Here is a 21007-nt window from a genome sequence, read left to right as displayed (position 1 = left end):
TTGGTTGTTTAAAACAAAGTATGTGTTCCGTGGATTTAGTACCTGTGGAAGAGAGCAAGCTGTCCCCGAAGTCACCTGGCTTCAAATACTGCCCCTCCTGGGGTGGAACTATTCTCACCAACAGCAACTTCCAAGCGCCTGTCCTGGCTGGGTGATGCCACATACAAGGGATGTGTCCCATCTATAACTTACTTACCTCCCAGACCTTGCTGGGTAATTCCATAGGGTTGGTCTCAAATCCTGGAACACAGGACCCTGCTATGACACCTTGCCAGATAAATGAAAGGGATGTCGACACTGCTTCCTCAGGGCTCCCAGGGTGTACCAGTCTCAAGCTTACCCTGTACCCTTCCCAACCACTTGGCACATGCCAAATCTAGAAATGAGGTAGTGAAACTGTTATCCTCCTCCCCTCACATGATGGTACTCTGAAGTACACCAGGGGCAGATTTTGAGAGTGGCAGCAGAGCATGAGTGATCTGACAACACCATCTGATTGTAGCCAAGGCCCAGGAATTCATGTTTGCTTTTCCCCAGTTCTGAACCAGCCCAAGACATCTGTAGGACCCTGACCACGCTTAGCACCAAGGTTATCAGCACCAGCCCTCTGTTCCATCTGGATTTAGGACACTGACAGACTTGTTTATGCTACTGAAAACACAGCCACAGTGGGTTTCAACTGCCCTTTCTACATGAGCACCAGGTTCATCTGCATTCACAGCACCAGAACCTCTGGCAGTCGTCCCCCCTGCCCCCAGAACTGGAGTCCTCAGCACTGACTCTGAACTCATTCTCCTCAGTTCCCCAAATGACTATGGCTTATCTAGGGACAAGAGCCTCTAGGGACTTAGACTGTCTCTAAGGGCCATGATTCCCAAACCCATAGCCCCAAGGTCCCTGTGCTGCCATGTTGATGTGGCTGATTGGGCCAAAGCTCCATAGTGTGACACTGAATACAACTACAGGTCCCAGGAACGAACTAGGAACTGCAAATAAGGAACTGGGAACCAGAAACCAACTTCAGCCCCATCTATTGACCTAGGACCCAATCTTCCAGCCTTAGTCTCGCAGACTACCCCATAAACAGAGAATATAATCCAGTTAATGGGACCCTACCCCAGTTTCCTCTGCTTCTCCAGATTCTGCAGCTGTGAGCAAATAGAGGTACAGACCCAGGGGCAGATCCATGGAGGTGTACCGGTGCCATCCCTCTTTGATTCTGGCTCCCCCAAAAGTTTAAACCAACTGCTTGGGAGTGGCAGCAGTATTTCTAGTCAGGCAGCAGCAAGGGAATCAATTGACTTCATGGCTCATTATAATCTACCTGACCCCTTCTGAACTCTCCATTCCACTGGTGTTAATGACCCTCTCTCTTTTCAATGGTCTAAATGTTTCAGCAATCAAGCTATCCTTTATTCTACAATTCTGCTGTCTGTTAACTGTTCCTGGTTATGAAGCTCCTATTTCACAGCCCTGCAGATGGCATCTAACTCATTCCAGTGAAGTTATATTTGTTCTTAATTTTCAATCTCAAACTGAGTAATACAGCCCCAGGCCCCTAGTGTATTAGTAAACTTCTAGTTTATTCTTAACTGGAGAAACATATGTGTTGTTTCATATGTGATGGTGCACCTCACCATGCACACCCCTTTTCAAAATTCAAGATCTGCCATGTGCACTCTTTAATACCTGCCTACCACTCTTTGAAGGTGTGAAGCTTGAGGAAATTCAGGGTGTATGTGCCCATTGCATTTCTGCTCACTGGAACATCCCAAGTTCATGCATGGCTACAGCGGAATAGGCAACACCTCTTGAAGAACTCAATTAACCACCAATGATTACAATATCACTCTTACTGCATAAAGCCCCCATTCAGAGAATGGCATTCCGCTTTGGGGAACAAACCCCAAATGTTTCAAGCGATAAAGATCCCTGTTGGATTTGCACAGTGCTGAATTTCAGTGTGCAGTTGGAATCTCAATCCCAGTTATGCCACTTGAGTCCATCTGTGAGAAATCTGTGACATTTCTACACGAGAAACAAAAATACAGCCTGACAGGAAAGGAAAGTGTTTTTGTTCAAGTATCATTATAGTGCTGCTGCTCCAAATGGCAAGATTGTTTTTATTTTGCTTTGTTTGAAAATAAATTGTCAGGGATGAAAACAGATTTCTTTCCACCCCCTAACAGAGGAGCAGCAATACCAGAGCCACTCAGAGATACAGGAAATACAATGTCATACGCTCCCGGGTACATGAAGGTCCCATCACATTTTAGGGTTCCTGGGAAGCTCCACTGAATTCAGACTTAATGGCTCAAACCAGCACACAGCACAGCCACTGGGGGAGGAAGAGAACAAGGTGTTAGATCTGTGGGGCTCACCCTTTTTAGACTCAAGGCCTAGCTCCTTGAACTCTTCTGAATTTAGTGGCACCCCATTTCAAAAACTCAATTTTAATTGTTTTTTGACTATGAAAAAAATTACTGAGCAGTTTTTCTGTCGAAAGGAACTCAGAAATACAACAGGTCAGGATGTTTTTGACACTATAGACTCCCATGTTAAACCTCTGGGTTTATCTTGCAAGTCATGTCTAGGTTTTTGCATACCTAACAGTGCTAATATGGGATAGCACCCTGTAGCACCATTCAAAGGATCTCACGATACCCCAGGATGCTACAACTCCTTGGTTGAGAATCAATAACTTAAATGGTCTGGAGTGTCCAGAGCATGCCTCAAGGAACCGTGAATCCAAATACCACCCCATTTTGAAGAAGACTGGATCTGGTTGCTTTGTGGCAAGACCAGACTTCAGTTCCAGCAGCTCTTGAGAGAGTTCAGAGCTGAAGCTGGCTTTGGACTCTGGAGCTGAGGTTTCTCACTGGGAAAGACAACATGCTAAAAAAGGAGATGGTTGGTATTTGAAAAGTCCTTGGGCCAAATTCCTCCCACGTCTTAGGAGCATCTGACTCACCCCTGCTGACGTTAGACTGTAAGACTCCTAGATATTCTGCTGTTTGGATTTACTTATACCCTGCATGGGAAGGATTGGGACCCAGTGTTTGTTTTTCACTATTAAAATCTTTGTAAAAGATAGGAAGCCTTAAAGACCTTTCCAGATGCTGTTAGATCATTTCATTTGTTCTCTGTCATGCAAGAATTGTTCCCTACTGTATACTTTATAGTGCTTTTCTGCTACACCTTGAAAAGAAGAGAGTGAAAATAAACACAGGAACATCATAGCCTAGACCAGGAGTGCTCAGGTCAGGAAATTTGAGGAGCAGTGGCAATTATTACTGCCACCCCTCCTCCACTGCCAAATTCCCTAACCCCACACAGCCAGATGGGTCCAGGACATCACCCTTTCTGCCCCACCCTATGGCTATTTTGGGGCCAGGCCAAACCCCTTTCCCCTCCACACAGCCAGATTGGGGCCTGGCTGTGCACCCTCCCCTGCATGGCTAGGTTGGGGCCAGACCAGTCCCCTTCCCCCCACACAGCTGGATCAGGGCCAGGCCATGCTCACTGCCCCCCTCCACACAGCTGGATCAGGCCCCACTACGCCTGCCTCACCAGCCAGATATGACGCCTGATAGCCTGGGCATTGCCTCTCTTGGCCCATGGTGCAAAAAGGTTGAGCACACCTGATGTAGGCAAATTGAGATATTTTGAACAATATTTTTGTCTGTCTTGTTTTATATAAAAATCCTCCTCTTCTGGAACTGAACTACTGAACTAGGAAGGATTTTAGTAGGATGATTTGGTCTGAAAAGATCCCACCTTCTTCACCTGTAGAATCCGCAGTGGATTTTTCTTTGATTCATTATTTAACATGTTTAGCACTAGTAATGGATTTTCCCAGGAAGTGTGTGTGTTGGGAGGGGTGGGGGGACTAATTGCTCATGGTGGGTCAATTTAACTAGTCTTACCTCAGCCAGAGATAGCTGGATGACTCCCTTCCTGTCTTTGTCCAGAAGCTGAAACATTTCTGAAGAGCAAGAGAAGGGAAGAAATTATGGTTGTCATGTAGAAAATTACTGATTGTCTGATAAAATGCTGAGGTTTGGCTTCCATTCGTGGCCTACGTAGATTTGGAATTATATTTAGAGTTGCAGTTTCTCTTAAGTATCGTTTATAAGCCATTTCATGTGGCAGGATACCTGGCTACATCCACTACAGCAAGTTCTGCATTCATAATAGAACAGTCACAAAACATCCTAAGCTGCGCATACACAGTCCATGATACATAATATGTAGAAATGGACTCAGGAGTCTGAGGTCTCAGCAGGCGCTGTAGAAGGTAAATGAGAAAGAAATGGGTGGAGTGGGGTCAGAGTGCTGGAGACAGCAAGGATAATTGCAAACTAAGGGTATGATAGGTTTTTAAAAAAGAGTTTCATCTTCTGGGAAGATCCCTCAATGGTCAAGCAAATGGAATAGTTAACATTAGACATACAAATATTAAAAAACAGTGGGCAGATTTTCTCCTGCCTTGGAAAGCAAAGCTATTTTGTTGGCTTTCTTGCATATTCACATGGTGATTCTTTTTTTTCTTTTTTTTACAGCAGCTGACAAATACTTCAGAACTGCTGAGCCCCTTCATTTTCTGTTCTGTAGGGAAACAAGAAACTTACTGAACAGGGTCTCCAGGCGTATCATACAGGCCACAAAGCCATCAAAATCAATGGTCAGATTGCTGCTGGCATAGCGGCCGACAATGATTTGCTGCACCTTATCGTTGAGAGTGAAACCTAGCACCATGGAAAAGACATGAATCACTGAAGCAGCAGTTTAGTGCACTCTTTTCAATACAGTTTTTATGTGAAATCTTGCAGCTCTAGACAGACATAGATGAAGGATTATGTGCTATTCATCCTGGGAGTTGTGCTGGATTCCATTATCTCTACTGCATATTGTCCTCTTCACAGTCCATTGTGCTCTGGGGGAGACAGGTCTAACCTTCCCTCAAACAAACTTATCACATATATTTTACAGTTTCTTGTAGGTTTATTTAGTCCTATATTCCCAAAGTAAGTCTGTAATGAGTCTTGGGGCCCCAGCCAAGCAGTAGTGATCACAGGATACATCCACACAAGATACTTCACTGTACAGTAAATTAATTCGCTATGCAGTACAGAATCATTGTCTACACATGTGTGGCAGTTAGGATGTAGTAGACTAATTTACTGCACTGTCAGATGGTCTCATCAGATACAAGCAATATCCAGCAGCACAGTAAATTACTGTGCTTGAACACATGTGTAGACAGTGACATCAGGAATAGTTTACTCCAGCTCAAGTATCTGGAGTATATTCCATGCAGAGTATATTCAGTCACATTAATTGCACATATAGACTACTGTGTAGCCAATAGCTGGCAGAGTGGGTGAGTCTACACGAGACACTAAGTGCACAGTAGCATGCCAGGCAAAAACTGTGCTAATAAGCTACTGTACAGGAGTATTAGACTACTGTGCAGTAAGCATCACTAAAAACCCATGCGCTGACACTACTGTGCTGTAGTGCAAGTTAATTTAGTAACTGGTTAACCAAGTACTAAACTCTATGCACAGTAACTACAGCACTTTAGTGAACATGTTGATGCGCTCACTGGTGCTGAGTTTTAGGGCTCAGTTTAGGGCCCACATTAATTCTACTTCCTCTGGCATAACTCAAAGCACAGGGATCCAGTAGCCAAAATGTCCACCAGGAAAGAGCTTAGAGACCCAAATCATTCAGGAAACCTTGCTCCACTGCTGAAGCCAGAGCTGACCAGCAATCCCAAAAAGTGGACAGCACTGAGCAGGGAGGAGACACTAATACATCTGCAAGTCAGCTCTAGCCAACAGTGGGGACAGAAGGAGAAGCCTGTAGAGGAGGATGAGGAGCTCACTTCTTCTGTGGGAAGAGCAAAAAAGTCAGGGAAAGGGACGGTATAGTTACAGCACCAAAGCAGGAAAATAGTGTTGGGCTTATTCTTTCTTACTTTAATCTTTCTCAAAATTAAGAAGTGCCAGGTCACTCAATCACAAGGGATAATCAGAGTGCAGATGAGGGATTTAGCAGTTGGGAACATGAAGCAGAAGGGGGATTTTGATGATATAAAGTGGAGGGAGTAGGATCAGGAAAAGAGAGAAAGGAGACTAAGGTCATATCAGAGCTATAAAGACAGGTAGGACAGTGAAATAGTTAAGGCTGCAACATTTTTAATACTGGACTTTACCTGACCACAGGATCTTTCTACACAAGCTATTTACCTGCTTCTCCAAGGGCATTTCGCATCTCATGAGCATCTATGGTACCAGAATAGTCAGTATCCATTTTCTTATAGATCTCCTAGAGCCAAGGAAAGAGGGAATATGGAGTCTGCTTTTTAGGGTATATCTGCACAGTGACACTGCAGAATGGGCTGGCACACCCCCATCCATTTTAATCTGGCTAGCACAGGTAATAATAGCAAGGATGGTGTTAAGGGGAACAGGATTTAGCATGATCTGACAACTGGATTATATAGCCAAGATTCCCACAGAGCTTTTACTCTGTCTGTAAAACCCATGCTGTAACCTGGGCTGCCATGTCATCCTGACTGTTGTCAACCATCCCAGATAAATGCAACCTGACATGGGTATATGCCAACCTGAGCTGCAATCACAGAATCATAGAAAGTTAGGGTTGGAAGGGACATCAGGAGGTCATCTAGTCCATCCCGGGCAGGGCCCCCCCGGCCTAAGAAATCAGCTTTCCCCGACGGCAGGCCCACTGCACATGCGCGCAGTTTAAAAGGGCCCGCCAAACAGGGAAAAAAGCTCAGTTAGGCTCCGGAGCGGTGAGAGATGCACGGGTGAAGCCCGCTGCACCCCCGCTCCCCCGAAGCCCCCCAGACACCCCCTCAGCAGCCGCGGAGCCCCCTGCTGACCCCCAGCACAGCCGGAGGTAAGCAGGCTCGTGGTGGGAAGGGGTTAACTCCTCGTTCCCTGGGAGGAGGCCACTGCCTGGTGCCGGGCCGGGTCAAGCCCCTGCCCAGGCCCCTACTTGGCCCAGCCCCCCAGGGAACCCCACGACCGGAGCTGCACGAACAGGCTGCATAAACAGCCTGCATCAACAGGCGCTTGAGTTAGCACGGAGTTCGCGCAGGAAAGGGCGTGGGAGGGCACGAGACCCTGCCGGCGAACCCCCCAGAGTAGTCAGTCCCAGCCGTAGCCAGCCTACCAGAGGCATGACACGGATGGGCACGCGCCGCACCCCGAGGGTCCCCCCGGGCTCTGCGGCCCCCCCATCGGGCACCTCAGAGACGGCCATGCAGACGGAGCCCCTGGCTCTTGGCTGCAGGGGCTGCCTGTCCCTTTTTCAGGCTCTGGGGCCCGGGAGCATGGCCCCTTCCCCTTGCGGGATCTGCTCCCTACTGGGGTCTCTGGTGCGCCACCTGGAGGAGCTCCAGGCCACAGTCCAGAGACTGCGTGCCATCAGGGACTGTGAGCAGGAGATTGACTCCTACTGCCAGGCCCTTCTCCCCCGGGAGCCGCAGGGGAGAGCTCCGTCTCCCTCCGCGACTAAGGAGGACTCTGGGACCTCCCGCTCTGCCCAGGCAGGGGCAAGGACCAAGGTGGTCAAGGGCCTGAAGGCCCGCCGCACCAAGGCCGCTGCCCCGCCGGAGCTTAGCAACAGGTTTGCACCTCTTGCAGCCCCAGCAGAGCCCACGCAGTTGCTGGCTCCTGCAGGCAACCCAGGCTTAACCACAGCTACTGGCCCCGCTCTCCCCAAGACAAAGCGTAAGGTGTTTGTTGTGGGAGACTCCATCCTGCGGGGCACTGAGGGGGCAATCTGCCGCCCCGATCCCTTAGCCTGGGAAGTCTGCTGCTTCCCGGGGGCCCGCATCCGAGACATTGTGGAGAGGATCCCAGAGCTCCTCCAGCCCACAGACCACTATCCCATGCTCCTTATTCATGTGGGCACCAATGATACGTCTCGGAGCACCCCCAGCCAGGTCATGAGGCGCTACAGGGATTTGGGAGCGGAGCTTAGGGGTCTGGGAGCTCAGGTGGTGTTTTCGTCGATCCTCCCAGTCTCGGGCTATGGGCTGAGGAGGGAGAGGAGGATCCATGCAGTGAACCAAAGACTGAGGAGCTGGTGTCATCGGGAAGGCTTTGGCTTCCACGACCACAGCCCGCTCTTTGGTGAGAGAGGCAGCGAGCTGCTGGGAAGAGATGGCCTCCACCTCTTCCCCCTGGGGAGGAGGCTTTTCTCAGTCAGGCTGGCTGAACTGCTCCACCGGGCTTTAAACTAAGCCCGCTGGGGGATGGGGGGACTACTGCCATTGCTGGCCTGCTGAGCAACACTTGCAAAGCCAGCAGACCAAGGCACTTAAGGGAGCCCACCCCTGCCCCAGCCCTGGCACAATCTGTGGGCAAGGCAAGAGCCCCCAAGGGCACACTTGCCTGCCTGTACACTAATGCCAGGAGCCTGGGCAACAAGCAGGAGAAGCTCATCCTCCTGCTCAGTGCAAAGAATTATGACATCATTGGGATAACGGAGACCTGGTGGGACTCCACCCATGACTGGACCACGGGTATACAGGGCTATACCCTGTACAGGAGGGATCGTGTTGACAAAAGGGGCGGGGGTGAAGCTCTCTACGTGAAGGAAAGCTACATGTCCCTGCAAGCTGATGTTGGTGACCAGCATGGACAGCTAGAGACCCTCTGGGTAAAAATTCGTGGGGAATATGGCACAGGGGACACAACGGTGGGAGTCTACTACAGACCTCCCACTCAAAGTCCTGAGCTTGACCAGGAGTTCACCTGGGAACTGACTGAGGCCGCTTGCTCCAGGACCTTGGTTGCCATGGGTGACTTCAATTACCTGGACATCTCGTGGGAAGATCACTCAGCAAAATCCGAGCGGTCGCAAAGCTTTCTGTTGTGCATGGATGACCTCTACCTGACTCAAGAAGTCTATGGGCCAACGAGAGGCAAAGCGCTGCTTGACCTGGTACTGGCTACAGGGTACAACCTAATCGGTGACCTAGTGATTAAGTCGCTGGGTGACAGCGACCACGAGCTGATCACCTTCACCATCCGCTGTAAAGCTGGCAAGTCAGTCAGCAACACAGAAGTCCTTGACTTCAGAAAAGCCGACTTTGACAAGCTCAGGCTAGTCGGTCAGGCCCTCAGGGACCATGACCCCAGGGAGAGGGGAGTTCAAGAAGAGTGGTTGCTTCTCAAGGAAGCGATCCTCAATGCACAAGCTAAATCTATTCCAACACAGAGGAAAGGCAGCAAGAAGGCACAGCAGCCCCCCTGGCTCTCCAGGGACCTAGTGGACCTCCTGCGGCTAAAAAGGAAAGCCTACAAAGGATGGAGGACGGGATTCACCTCCAAGGAGGATTATTCTGCGCTGGTCCGGTCCTGCAGGGAGCAAACCAGGAAAGCCAAGGCTGCAACTGAACTCCAACTAGCTTCAAGCATCAAGGACAACAAAAAGTCCTTTTTCAGATATGTGGGGAGCCGGAGGAAAAGCAAGGGCAACATTGGACCCCTGCTAAACCAGATGGGGCAACTGGCAACTGACACCCAGGAAAAAGCCAACCTATTAAATAGGTACTTTGCGTCAGTCTTTCATCAGTCCCACGGGACACCCATGCCTGCTATGGGATAGGGAGATCCGGGTGATGGGGATCCCCTACCTTCCATAAATGCTGACCTCGTGAAGGAACATCTTGAGAAGCTGGATACCTTCAAGTCAGCCAGCCCTGACAATCTGCACCCCAGGGTACTCAAGGAGCTGGCGAGTGTCATAGCCCAGCCCCTGGCACGGATCTTTGAAAACTCCTGGCGCTCTGGTGTAGTGCCCGAAGACTGGAAGAAGGGAGGAGAGTGGATCCAGCTAACTACAGGCCCATTAGCCTGACTTCTATCCTGGGGAAGATCTTAGAAAAGTTTATTAAGGAGGCCATCCTTGAGGGACTGGCCCAGGCTAACATCCTAAGGGATAGCCAGCACGGGTTTGTTGTGGGTAGGTCTTGTTTGACCAATCTCATTTCCTTCTATGACCAGGTGACCTATCACCTGGACGAGGGAGAAGAGATTGATGTCATATATCTTGACTTCAGAAAAGCTTTTGATCTGGTATCCCATGATCACCTCTTGGCCAAACTGGCCAGTTGTGGCCTTGGCTCCACCATGATCCGCTGGCTGGGAAATTGGCTCCGTGGTCGGACCCAGAGGGTTGTAACTGATGGCAGTCACTCATCGTGGTACCCTGTGACCAGTGGGGTCCCTCAAGGCTCTGTCCTCAGACCCATACTGTTCAACATCTTCATTAATGATGTGGACATTGGAGTCAGGAGTGGACTGGCCAAGTTCGCCGATGACACCAAACTTTGGGGCAAAGCATCCACGCCAGAAGATAGGTGGGTGATCCAGGCTGACCTGGATAAGCTCAGCAAATGGGCAGACGAGAACCTCATGGTGTTTAACACCGAAAAATGCAAGGTTCTCCACCTTGGGAGGAAAAACCTGCAGCATCCTCATAGGCTCGGCAGTGCTACGTTGGATAGCACTACAGAAGAAAGAGACTTGGGGGTCATCATTGACCACAAGATGAACATGAGCCTCCAATGCGATGCTGCGGCTAATAAAGTGACCAAAACGCTGGGTTGCATCCATAGATGCTTCTCGAGCAAATCCCGGGACGTCATTCTCCCCTTGTACTCGGCCTTGGTGAGGCTGCAGCTGGAGTACTGTGTCCAGTTTTGGGCTCCACAATTGAAAAAGGATGTGGAGAAGCTTGAGAGAGTCCAGAGGAGAGCCACGTGCATGATCAGAGGTCAGGAAAACAGATCTTACGATGATAGGCTGAGAGACATGGGACTCTTTAGCCTGGAAAAGCACAGGCTCAGGGGTGATCTGATGGCCACCTATAAGTTTATCAAGGGTGACCACCAGGATCTGGGGGAACGTTTGTTCACCAGAGCGCCCCAGGGGATGACTAGGTCAAATGGTCACAAACTCCTCCAAGACCGCTTCAGGCTGGACATAAGGAAGAATTTCTTTACTGTCCGAGCCCCCAAGGTCTGGAACAGCCTGCCATCGGAGGTGGTTCAAGCACCTACATTGAGCACCTTCAAGAGAAAATTGGATGCTTATCTTGCTGGGATCCTATGACCCCAGCTGACTTCCTGCCCTTTGGGCAGGGGGCTGGACTCTATGATCTCCCGAGGTCCCTTCCAGCCCTGATGTCTATGAAATCTATGAAATAAAAACCCCCTGCTCAAAGCAGGGCCATCCGCAACGAGATCATCCCAGCCCTTCCCTTGGCTCTCTCCCACCTAACTATGGCCTGGGGCTCACCTTTTCCAGGGCCCTCTCTCTATATGCCTTTACTTGGCTGTGTAGACATACCCTGAAACTATGTTAGAAGCAATATCTGATTGGCAGTGATATGCACTGCTACCACAAAGGCATCTTGTCTCTGAAGGTGATGGGAAAATTTCATTGAGCTAATGGCAAATGCTGTGCCTTGCAAAAACTATTCTCAGTGGATGCCAACTTGCCCATCTCCACATTCCACTGTGGGAAACTGGCCCTGAAGGAATATGCCTCTCATTTTGCAAGCGCTGCAACATGCACATGCCAGCATGGGTAACATTTAAAGGGACATAACAAACAGTTGGTAATGCCAACTAGTTTATGAACCAGCTCCATCTCAGTAATTTGAAACTAAAAACCTGCTCTTAGGCATGTTCTCACTCATATAAGCCATCCAGTCATTGTCTGCTGGTGATCCAAGTGTTTCCCGCCTATGAGGAGCTCAATATCTCCTCTTTCCTTCAGTAGGAGTAGGAGGTACTCTGTACCTCACAGGATGAGACCAGGAATGGACACCACCTCAAATATTTGTCTATAAAACATATTGTCAAATAGCCCAGGTCCAAAATGTAACCTTCTTTAAAACTGTTTGACCCCAAAGAAATTTTGCTGGATATTAAAAACCACTATACTGAAAATTCAGGACTTTCACAAAAAAAATTAAAAGAAAAAAAAAGTTCCTCTTTACTGTCAACTAACAAATTATGTTCCCAAAACATACTTCAGGTCATGTCTAGAAAGCAGTGCCAGGCAGATACAGCTTGAGCTGTGTGTGAACAGTAAACTCGCATACCAGCTTCTACGTAGCACAAGGCAATGTCATACAGAGATACTGAAGCTAGTTCTGTGCCGGTCACTCTGGAACAGGTAGCAATACAACTATGTTAGCATTGAGTTGCATGAGATAAGCCCTGGTTTTCAGCAAAGCTAATGGACCTGGACACAGTGCTGAATGTCCAGGGCTTGGCTGCTTCCAGTTCCAGATCTAGTTTGCACAGAACTAGCTCAGCTATCTCTGCACTGTGCTGCCTTAAGCCATACAGATATACTGGGGGCAACCTTGGTGCACAAACAATCGTGTAACATCTAGGTCCTGTTCATTTACACGAAATCAAGTCAATCAAGTTTCTAAATTCTGTATCAAATGTCATCAAATGGAAAGGCAGTTGGGACATTTTTCTGGCCTTTGTGGCTGAAACCCATCATTGATTTTAACCTGTATTATATAAAGGCTGAAGGGCAGGGAAAGGAAAAAAATAGTTACCAAATACTTTTGAATCTTCATCCAAAGTGTCTTGAATTCTACAAGTCCCAAGGAACCAGTCCCATCGGTCTGAATATGTTAAAGGCCTCATTCAAATACTAGTTTTCTATGCCTATTAAAATGAAGAGGAATCATCTCTGACAAAGATAAATGACCTACTGCAATGTCATGTACTTTTCCATGCAGTAGGAGCTTTCACCTGTAACCCCTCCAGTGGAGACATACTTGCAGCTTTACCTTTACTGAGCTGAGGGTGTCATTAGTTTCTGCACTCCCCTCAGCGCTGGGGAACAATGTACTGAATTGTTCGTTACATGTATCAGAACTCCTAGATGCAGTTGCACTTCATATGGTAAAGAGCAGCCTTCTGCTGAAAGCCCTTTTTTGTCAAACCAAAGGGCCTGACCTTACAGTGAACACTTGTTAGATGTCTGCTGTTTCCAGTGGGTATCAGGAGCTTCCCTGCTTTATGCTGATTACACCTGAACTAAGCCAGTAATTCCAGAATGTTTGCACAAGTTGAGTGGGTTCAGCGATTAAAAGACTGCATCATGTTCTTTTGCAGCCTGCAGGGTCCCATATACCCCTTCCAATGAAAAATGACCCTACTCATTCTGACTCCATTGCCTATTCTGAACTGCCATTTTACTGTGTCATCCTTTAGAGCATCTGGGGGTGGCCATAGAATGGGTAAGCAGGAAGCATGATGGTCACTTCTAGAAACAAGTGATCTTCTAGTATAGGCCTGTGCCCTCATATCCCAGCACATCACTACTCATGCAGGGCTGCCTGTTTGCTACATGCCCATGCCCTTTCCCAGCCTTGTTAATTACTCTCCTTTGAGAGGGAAACATACTATGAAAATCCCCCAACTCCTCCCCTTCCATCCATTTGGCACTCTGACCAAAAGAAACTCAGCTCTCAAAAAGGTGCTAGGTGCCATGCCATGCAGTGGGAGGCAGTGCTATGCCAGCCTTTCCCCTCCCCAAAGTTCCTCTGATCTTTCTCAGACAAGGCTCTTTGGGTAGATGTGATATCTTTTATTAGGCCAGCTCAAATATTTGGACAAATTCTTCTTAGCAAGCTTTTGGGTATAAGTACCCTTTGTCAGGCCTGACAAAGGGTATTTATGCCTGAAACCTTACTAAGAAGAATTTGTCCAACTATTTGCGCTGGCCTAATAAAAAATATCACATCTGCCCAAAGAACCTTGTCTGCCTATGTCCTTAGATCAACACAGCTACAACCTATACCTCTGATCTTTCTTTGTATCTTTAGGACCCCACTGCTGAGGGAACATATGGTCCAGTAGAAGGATGCACAGGTTATGTACAAGAGCTGTTTGCTGCTGCACATGCTGGGTGTGTCCAGCTCGGCTCCACTGTAGTAGGAACCTCCAGATTTTGCATAATTGTGACAGAATAAATGCCCTGGCCTTGCTGCTGACCCAACTAGCTGTGTCTTAAGAAACCTTTAAAAGATGGGAGCTGCAAACAGCAGTGTGCTAAAGAATCAGCTCTGAAATAGTTACAGTCTCTGCAACACAGAGCTGCTAGAACTGCTTTCCTGAGATTTTTGCCTACAGCAAGTGAAGAAAGATGCACAGGGAAATATGGGAAGTGTAAATCTAGCCTTATCTTATCAAAATGCTTTGCAAGGAGGATCCAGGAGCTTTAGAGAACAATGAAGTGACATTTAAAGGATACATCTAAGAGGCTGATCATCTCCCTGCAGGTGCTTATGTTGAATCCATCACTTTTAACATCTGTTCCTAAATAAAAAAAATCAAGTCAGAAATACTTTAGACAAATATATTCTGCATTCAAGAAAAATGCAGCCTCCTTCCACTACAGGGGACACATCTACACAAGATGCGTAATGCACAGTAGACTGGCTGTGCACTACAGTGTCAGAGCAAAAACCATACTATAAGGCTAATGTGCAATTGTATTAGTCTACTGTACACTAACCATCACAAAAAAGTATGCAATCACTCTAATGCACAGTAGAGCAGCCTACTGTGCATTTATTTAGTGCTTTGTTTTGCAAGTACTATATATATATTACACATACATACAAACATACATACATACTTACAAGTATACCTGTAACCCTGGGAGAAGTGGGAAATCACAGACCTGAGCTGTTGAAAGAACTGAACAAGAGCTAAGAGTTCCTGGGGTCTGGCCTGCATCCATCCTCCTGGGCATGAGTATATTTTTGAATTTCCATTGCCCGATATGAATGCTAGGTAACTTATGTTTAGCTTTCCAATAAAATGATTCTCTTGAAAAGAGACAGATGTGTTCTCTCTTTATGCCAGGGCCAATCTGGGGATAAAGGACTTCTCTTCACATATGCATATGTAACTTCTGTGGTATGCAATCAGAGCATGCATAACCGTAACAGAGCCCCTCTACTACTGACAGCTAATAGAAGTTCGCCCTCAGTTGTGGAGGGATTGTGCTTTTGTGCAGGAAAACTTCAGTTATGGCTTTGTTGGCAGCACAGGGTTCCAAGATGGTGTTGCCATGCAATCCTACTCAGCCATGCATTTCAGACACATAACAACACAGTCTGCTGGGCTGGATTTGCCGCTGATATACGCAAGGTGCAAGCCCCAGACAATTTTCCCAGGGGAAGCCTGACTTCACTACTCTGACTCTGCATTCTCTCTCTTATTTTAGAGGGAGTTACCTTACATCCATCACCCCTAACTGATCACAGCAGTTTTCCTTTAACGTTGCTATTATTCTTGTGTTACTGAAACAGAGTGAGCACAGATGTTCAGTCTGAAAAAAGGAACAATTCTATTTATGTCTATTAGTTTCAGCATCTGCCTGTTGGCTTTTCTTAGTATGAAACATCTAATGAAACTTACTCTTTGCTAAAACCCTGTTCAGAGTTGTTTGAAGTTCATTTGCTGTTATTTCGGAGTCCTGGAAATAGAATACAAACTTAACTGAACTGTTAACATGAAAAGTCATTAGAACAAACAGTTGTATGAATTCTCCCTGTAATGCACAAGGAGAGACTCCTGATTTAAGGTATGTGAATCTTAGTTTATTCCAAGTCTCAAAGTGCCCTTCCAAAATAAATAAATAAATAAATAATCAACATTTACCGACAGCCACCCCAAGGTGGTAACCAAGGGACATGATCATAATTTCTTTGTACTTAGAATAAGGAATATGTGATACCATGGTATCATAACCTGGTATGCGACAGATGTCAGGGCTTTGCCTTCCTTTGTAGCTGGGGGTGAGGGGCCACTGCCCTCTCCCTTGGATCTCCTGAGTAGCAGCTGGACACCGACAGCCCTTGTCACCCTGGTTTACCTGTGGCTGGTTAGGATGCTTTTGGTATCTTTGGACAACGTGCCTCGTAATTGTGCAATAGGATTGATTGTGTAGTTTTAGGAACAGCTCAGACAAGGATTTATATCAGATGGTTCGGATAGGAATGATGCTATCTCAAGCAAGGGGCTGGACTACGTGAATTCCGGAGATCCCTATCAGCCCTATGACTCCATGATATATTAATTTTCAATACCAAGTGCTAGATCTGCTCTTACTGGCTCAGTATCTCAAATAAAAAAGGTTCAGAACTACACTGAAAACTTCTCAGGCTTATAAAAACTGAAACAGAGTTTGCAGAGATTCACCAATCATAACTCCAATAAACCTTTATGGCTACAAATGATGCTTCTGCTCTTCAGAGGAGACCCAGGTATCAACTCTTTCAGAGTGAATCTAGATGACAGCCACCAGCCACAGGAGTTTACAGATCCTAAGATCTGTTATAAATAGTACATACGAGAGAATGCATCAGTTCCTTAGAGCTAACCATTTCCTGATTCTAGGAACTTCTAGCAAAAAATATAATCTTAGCCACTGGTACAACACTCAGAATTATGCTCTAGCACCTTGTGGCTCACTCCCCAGGTAGTTTCTCTCACACCACAGAGTTTGACTCCTAGTCAAAACTCACATTCATCACACTTTAAAAAGTAATGCTACATGTTGCCTTATTCAGTAAGTGAAATCGTATTCCAAACGAATGAGAAGAACAAACTACCGGAACTTTTCTGCTATAAAGTGCATTAATCTGAAGTAAAAATGTTGCTGTGAGATAATAAGAAAGGGAAACTATTCAGTTCTTTGAAAGACCAGGTTGGAAGATGAATTGGTATATAAAATATTTGTCTAACTGTAGCATAGATGTCATGATTCATTTCTTTCCTTTAATCCACTCACCTCTCCAGAAAGTTTTTGAAAGAGGCTCTTGAACTCTTCATCTATGCCCTTGTTATCCACATGAGGCTAAAGGGAGAGATGACCGATACTGTGGTTTATTACAGTAGACAGAGGTGATAGGAAATGACAAGTGGATGTGATACAGCAGCCTTCCAGCAAATTGATTACACTGGAAGAAATTGTTCATTCTTATTGCCAAAGAAGCAAAACAAAATCATTCCCTTAATCCAATTCTAAAGCATTCAGTGGCTCCATTTGCAAGATTAGGTCCATTTGAGGGTAAATACTTTCACAGACTGATTAGAAGGGACTTGTATTATCAAATTAGGCTTGTGATACAGTTGTGGAGAAGACTTTGCTGAGCATGCCTATATCGGTTTTACAAATGACTTAGTTTAACAGTTCCTTGGAAGTCTCTCTAACCAGTGGATGATCATATTAGAATTATATTGCTTTTATACATGTGTATTCTGACCCTATGCGCCAAGGCTCATTTTCAGAAATGGACAGACTTAATTGCACCTGCACGACTGAATGTGTAACATGGTCAGAGAGATGTATAAAGATCCATTGTCACTGAAAGCCTCCTTTTCCTGATTGCAGTAAGGCATTCTAAAGGCAAGCCCAAAAAGATCCCAAATCAAATATTTACTGGACCAAAAGAAAGAGTCTATCAGTTTAAACATAACTGAAGACATTTACCTCGTATGGTTTTGCAGCCACCACATCACCAATTTCCCTGAAAAACAATAGAAATTATTAGTTTAGTGTTAGCCTACAGAACAATTTATAAAGGCATGTAATCTTGTATAGCAGCACCTTCAATCAATCTTTCATAATTTGCCTCACTATCTTTTTTGCTGCTTTTATCCCAGCCTCAAGTATACTACATCAGTCCATTTTTTAAATCTCTTCAGTGTATAAACCTAGTGCTGTTGCTGCTTCCACCAGATGGCCTGTGCTTGGAACATCTGGATAGACTTCTAGCCCTGAAGCCAGAATCCTTGTTTTTTTCCATTTCCCCAGGCCAAGGGGGTGTCTTCTTCCCCACACAAACAATCCCTTCCCCAAGGCTGGGAACTTCCACCAGTAGATCCCTGAGAGGCGGAATAAGAGGGGTGGACATCTAGAAACTGCATTAGTGGGGAAGTTAGACCATAGCTGAAGAGCCATTTCTTTACAACGTTCATGTGCATTGAATAGCCATTGTTCTATAACTGTATCTCCCAAAATCAATACATCTATATGAACCCATGGTGGTAGCTGCTTTGTTAGCTAGAGGACAGCGTAGGGCTCAGAGCACCAGTCTACCATGTTGTACGAAATGCTGCACCTTGTTCCTTACACATCTTGCCTTGAGGAGAGGAAGCATCCTGAAGACAATACTTACTGAGCTTTTGCTTGTTTCTCAGTGAAAACACGAAGGCAGAACTCTCCATCTTTAAAAGGCTCAAAAGTAGATGGTACAATGAGATATTCTCCTTGGGGCAGCTTCATGCGGCTAGAGACTTCACGCAGGTTGATATAAGGGTCAGACCGGGCTGCTGGTTGGTTCCTTGCGAAGAACTCTCGACTCAAGTGAACATCTGTGTGGTTTTCCAGCTGGTGAAATTTGTTTGTTTTTTTTAAAAGATCAACTTGCTTAATTCATTAGACAGCCTAGTCTTGCTTGCTTGATTTTACTGTTTAAAAGCCATCTCAAGAATTTCTTTCTAGTCTGAAATAATACATCTGTGACCGCGTGAGGCAGGCATGCACCAGTGCTCTGCTATGTTAGTATAAAACCAAACCATCATGAGAATGTTCATGAAAACAACAAATGGGACAAACTTAGTCAAACAGCTCTTAGTCTTCAGCATGTAGAGTTGTTTGTCAACCTTGGATCTGCAGTAAAGGAGAAGCTCTAACAGCTCTGTGATATGGCCAGCTCTCGGTTTTCTGTAGTCACCCATTCCACCAGCTCCACCATCTACTCCTCCTGTTTTCTTACTGCTGTTGTCCTTCAGCAGCACTACAAACAGTAACTTTTTGTTCTAATCAGCTTATATGATCTGTCAGCTGCTCAAGTGAAACTTGGAGCACCCCCGACCCCCCCGAATAGCTACAGGCATAACAGTTACCTAGTTAAGATTTTTATACTCAGATAAGGAGTTTAGCCACATAAATCCCATTCACCTCAATGGGAGATGTGAATAATCCTCTAGGTGGCTGTGAAAATCTCAACCAACTTTCCCATGATTGATAATCTAGTTACATGTTTTATAGCTTGGAAAGTAAATCAGTAATGCAAAGATGAATAGTAGCATGAAAGCAAATCCCACTGCTACAAACACCTTTATAAGTGCTATTCAAACAAAAGCATAGCTATCAAGTTTGTTCCTTGGCCAAAACCCTGGGGGAAAAAGAGGGGTCAGGAGAATGGTCAAGGTGGGGGGTTGTATCAGTCTTACCTGTCGCAAGGACTCAGTCCCTGGCTGCTAATGGCACAGAGCAGTCTGCCTGGCCCTGGTTGTTGCTACTGCTGCTATATTAGTAGCACAGAGTCCCTGCACCTGGTTCCTGCAGCTATAGCTATGTCATGGAGCTGCTACTACCACTTCAACACAATGGACTCCACAGGAACCGCCATTCTGGTGTCCCCTCTAAGTGAGTGCCTGGGACTGGTGCCCCAATCACTCACCCCTTATTATGCTACTGCATTCAAATTACCTTTACTCCACAAAGCTGGTCTTTCACAGTGTGACTCAGCAAAGTAATGAGTCAAGAAAGATGGAAAATATCTGATAGAGGGTGTGGAACATCACATGTTGATAATGTTTCTGGCTTGACTCCAAAGCCACAGTAAATGTTTCATACTGGAACTGTAAATAGCTATAACATCCCACATACAGATATTATACTGCACTGTAATAGTACTACAGAAATCATCCAAAGCTTAGCAGGATCTCTGTTGTAAACTGTGAAATGATGTAGTAAATTAAGGGGTAGGTTTTGATTTAATTGACTTTTCAAACACTTGCATCATTTTTCTCCCATCCAATCTACAGTTAAGCTACATTGCAATGAAAAACTAAGAAATCAGTTCCAGCACCTTTTCAATGTATAATCCCCATTCCCTTTGTGTTTATGAAGCTGTAAACAGAGCACAGTTAATTGGCACATAGCCACATGTTATCTTACTGAGTGAGAACAACAGGGATAAAAACACAGGGAAAAATAGGCAGCACAAATTGATACACTATACTAATGAGTCTGGATCCCTCTTAGCCCTGATACTCCTTCGTGGTACTTAATTTAGATATCAAAATCCTGATTACCTTGACTAGGACATTTGAGTGAAGAGTAGGGAGGCTGAGTTGGAAATGACTGATTATTACCTGGAACCCCAGCTCAAAACTATCAAGAGAATGGATCCACTGAGTTTGGCATTTTCTCTAAATAATACTGGCTGGGTTTTCCTCCCTTCAAGAAGAAAAAAATGCAATTAACTATGTAAGTAAGTGGACTGTGTTATGCCATAATCTGAGTCTGATCTCAGCTATGCCAAATCAATGGAATACAGTGGAAGGCATAATGTAAATAAGATAAAACTCTGACTCATAACTTTCGGACAAGATCTTGGATACACCCCAATTAATTTCAAATGATTATTTAGGAGATCCAAATATAAGGTCACTGATGAATGAGCCAAGGTCTCTAGAAGGATTGCAGTGAGTTTGGAAGGCACCAGTCTTCAAAAAGCAGTTGCTGCTAAACTCATCCCCAAGAGAAGGTGGTCATCTGGAGAAGGTACATACCTCTTTTGGGAGCTGCAAGAGAGAGAAAAATATAATACTGGTAGGTAACTTCTGCAATAATTTGGACGAAAAATCAACTGAAGTCATATTTCATAGGCTTGGCCAGTTTGTCTTTCACTCCTATTTACAACCGCATACTACAATTCTGAGCTGTGCTCACGAGTCCCTGGTTCAAAGGAAAAATAAAGTGCATTTGGATAAATCCTGAAATACGTAGTCAGCAGAACCGAGTACATTGCCCAGTCTAGCAAAATAGTCTTGAGGATAAAGCTAGCATGAAATGTATTTGCTACAATTATATTTTAAATCATAAGTTTAAAAAAAAAA

At 45.8% G+C, this 21007-nt stretch overlaps 1 protein-coding gene across 1 annotated transcript in view; it reads right to left on the bottom strand.

Annotated features, from left to right (window-relative positions):
• Positions 1 to 2103: 2103 nt before the first annotated feature.
• Positions 2104 to 21007, bottom strand: part of CAPN8 (calpain 8) — a 53620-nt gene continuing 34716 nt past the window's right edge. Inside the window, exons 11-21 of the mRNA XM_090048149.1 lie at positions 20681 to 20692; positions 18274 to 18485; positions 17586 to 17622; positions 16884 to 16949; positions 15509 to 15566; positions 14334 to 14398; positions 12628 to 12696; positions 6255 to 6333; positions 4632 to 4748; positions 3927 to 3985; positions 2104 to 2338 (exon numbers count right to left, since the gene is read on the bottom strand). Coding sequence (XP_089904275.1) covers positions 2315 to 2338; positions 3927 to 3985; positions 4632 to 4748; positions 6255 to 6333; positions 12628 to 12696; positions 14334 to 14398; positions 15509 to 15566; positions 16884 to 16949; positions 17586 to 17622; positions 18274 to 18485; positions 20681 to 20692 — 798 coding nt within the window. The 3' untranslated portion in view covers positions 2104 to 2314. The remainder of the gene's footprint in view (positions 2339 to 3926; positions 3986 to 4631; positions 4749 to 6254; positions 6334 to 12627; positions 12697 to 14333; positions 14399 to 15508; positions 15567 to 16883; positions 16950 to 17585; positions 17623 to 18273; positions 18486 to 20680; positions 20693 to 21007) is intronic.

Source organism: Crocodylus siamensis, chromosome 1, assembly GCF_052110815.1.
Source record: "Crocodylus siamensis isolate JL-2025a chromosome 1, ASM5211081v1, whole genome shotgun sequence".
In the NCBI taxonomy this organism is placed as follows: Eukaryota; Metazoa; Chordata; order Crocodylia; family Crocodylidae; genus Crocodylus; species Crocodylus siamensis.
This window is presented reverse-complemented; position numbering and strand designations above follow the sequence as displayed.